Here is a 1,751-nt window from a genome sequence, read left to right on the forward strand (position 1 = left end):
GGTATTCTCCACATTTTAAAATTGATGAAATAATCTTAGAAAAGCACAGATAACAGTCATGAAGATACTGAGTGGTAAATTCAAAATATTTCTTTTTTAATTTATTCACTCATTCTTGTATAAATACAACCAATATTTATGAACACCTACTATGTGCTGGGCACTGTCTTTAGCACTGGTGTATTGCACTGAACATAGTAGATAAAATCAGCGCCCTTGTGGAGCTTGTATTTTGGTAAGCAGAAAATAAGACAAAGACTATCTGGTTCCAAGGCTTGATTCACTTCTATAATATGGTACAATGTCCTCTGACTGGATTTTGTGTCATGTTACCATTTTACGGTGAAGTCGAATTTTTCCCGTTTTAGACACAGCAAAATCATGCACCAAGGAAACCAAACTATCTCCGAATTTTTCCTCCTGGGACTCACAGTGGTGTCTGAACAGCAGCAGCACATCTTTATGCTGTTTCTGTGCATGTATCTGGTTACCATAGTGGAAAACTTACTTATCATCCTGGCTATTATCAATGACGCTCACCTCCACAGCCCCATGTACTTCTTCCTTGGCAATCTATCCTTCACTGACATCTGCTTCACAACCATTACCATCCCAAAAATGTTGGCAGACATCCAAAGCCAGAGCCTAATCATCTCTTTTGCAGGGTGCCTTACACAAATGTACTTTTTTATGTTGCTGGTGGACCTGGACAATTTCTTCTTGGCAGCCATGGCATATGACCTGAACATTACCATCTGTCACCCATTACACTATGCTGCATTACTGAGTCCCAAGGGTTGTGTCCTGCTGGTAGTGACTCCGTGGGTTGTCTCTAATCTTGTTTCAGTACTGCATCTCAGTCTGCTGGGCCTCCTGAATTTCTGTGATCAGAGAGAAATCCCACACTTCTTCTGTGACCTGGAAACCATGTTAAGGCTTGCTTGTTTAGACACCCAGATCAATGATTTGACAATCCTAGTCATTGGGGGATCAGTTATCTTCATCCCATTCACCTTCATTTTTGTCTCCTATTCCCTTATTGGTTGCACTGTACTTAGGATTCCTTCAGCCAAGGGGAAGTGGAAAACATTCTCCACTTGTGGCTCCCATTTCTTAGCTGTGGCCCTCTTCTATGGATCCATTGTTGGGGTCTACTTTCCTCCGTCTTCTGCCTACTCAGCAGAAAGGGATAAGGTGGCTGCCATCATGTATACGGTTGTAACTCCCATGATGAAGCCCTTCCGCTATAGTCTAAGGAACAAGGACATGAAAGGAGCACTGAGGAGACTACTCATCAGGGAAATCTATTTCTGGAGATGGTGATCCCTGCCATAAGAAATACCTGTATCAACTTCTTAGACTTAGATGAGCACACAGAGGATCCAAAGCCTCAGGCTACTGTGCCACCATGGTAGTTTCTTCCCCATCCATTTCCTGCCCCAAATACAGGTCCAAGACTCTAGATCGGACTCATCTCTCCATAAAAATAATACCAAAATAAAACAAAACAAAAATGCTCCTTTACTCCACAGTCCTTCGTAATTTACAAACAAGAGTTTTACCTGAATAAGCTTATGGCTGTGTAGTCAGTACTTACTAATTGGTCTCTAATTTTTGGTTGGTGCCTCCTTTCCCCCTCTACCAAACCCTACATGCTAGATCCTTGATAGGAAGGAAGGGAGGAAAAGAGGAAGGAAGGAAGAAAACATTGATGACAATAGTTCAAAATATCTTACAGATAATACCATTTT

At 41.6% G+C, this 1,751-nt stretch overlaps 1 protein-coding gene across 1 annotated transcript; it reads left to right on the top strand.

Annotated features, from left to right (window-relative positions):
• The first annotated feature begins 381 nt into the window (after positions 1-381).
• On the top strand, positions 382-1,323 carry LOC114905887 (olfactory receptor 1361-like). The gene has a single exon (XM_029240230.1). The coding sequence runs from the start codon at positions 382-384 to the stop codon at positions 1,321-1,323; it is 942 nt and encodes a 313-aa protein (XP_029096063.1).
• The last annotated feature ends 428 nt before the right edge of the window (positions 1,324-1,751 follow it).

The sequence above is a fragment of the Monodon monoceros genome, unplaced genomic scaffold, assembly GCF_005190385.1.
Source record: "Monodon monoceros isolate NGI ecotype Baffin Bay Population unplaced genomic scaffold, NGI_Narwhal_1 Super_Scaffold_22, whole genome shotgun sequence".
Lineage (NCBI taxonomy): Eukaryota > Metazoa > Chordata > Mammalia > Artiodactyla > Monodontidae > Monodon > Monodon monoceros.

Excerpts from the sequence above, each read along its gene's own strand:
- LOC114905887 (XM_029240230.1), top strand. The coding sequence starts at position 382 with ATGCACCAAGGAAACCAAACTATCTCCGAATTTTTCCTCCTGGGACTC.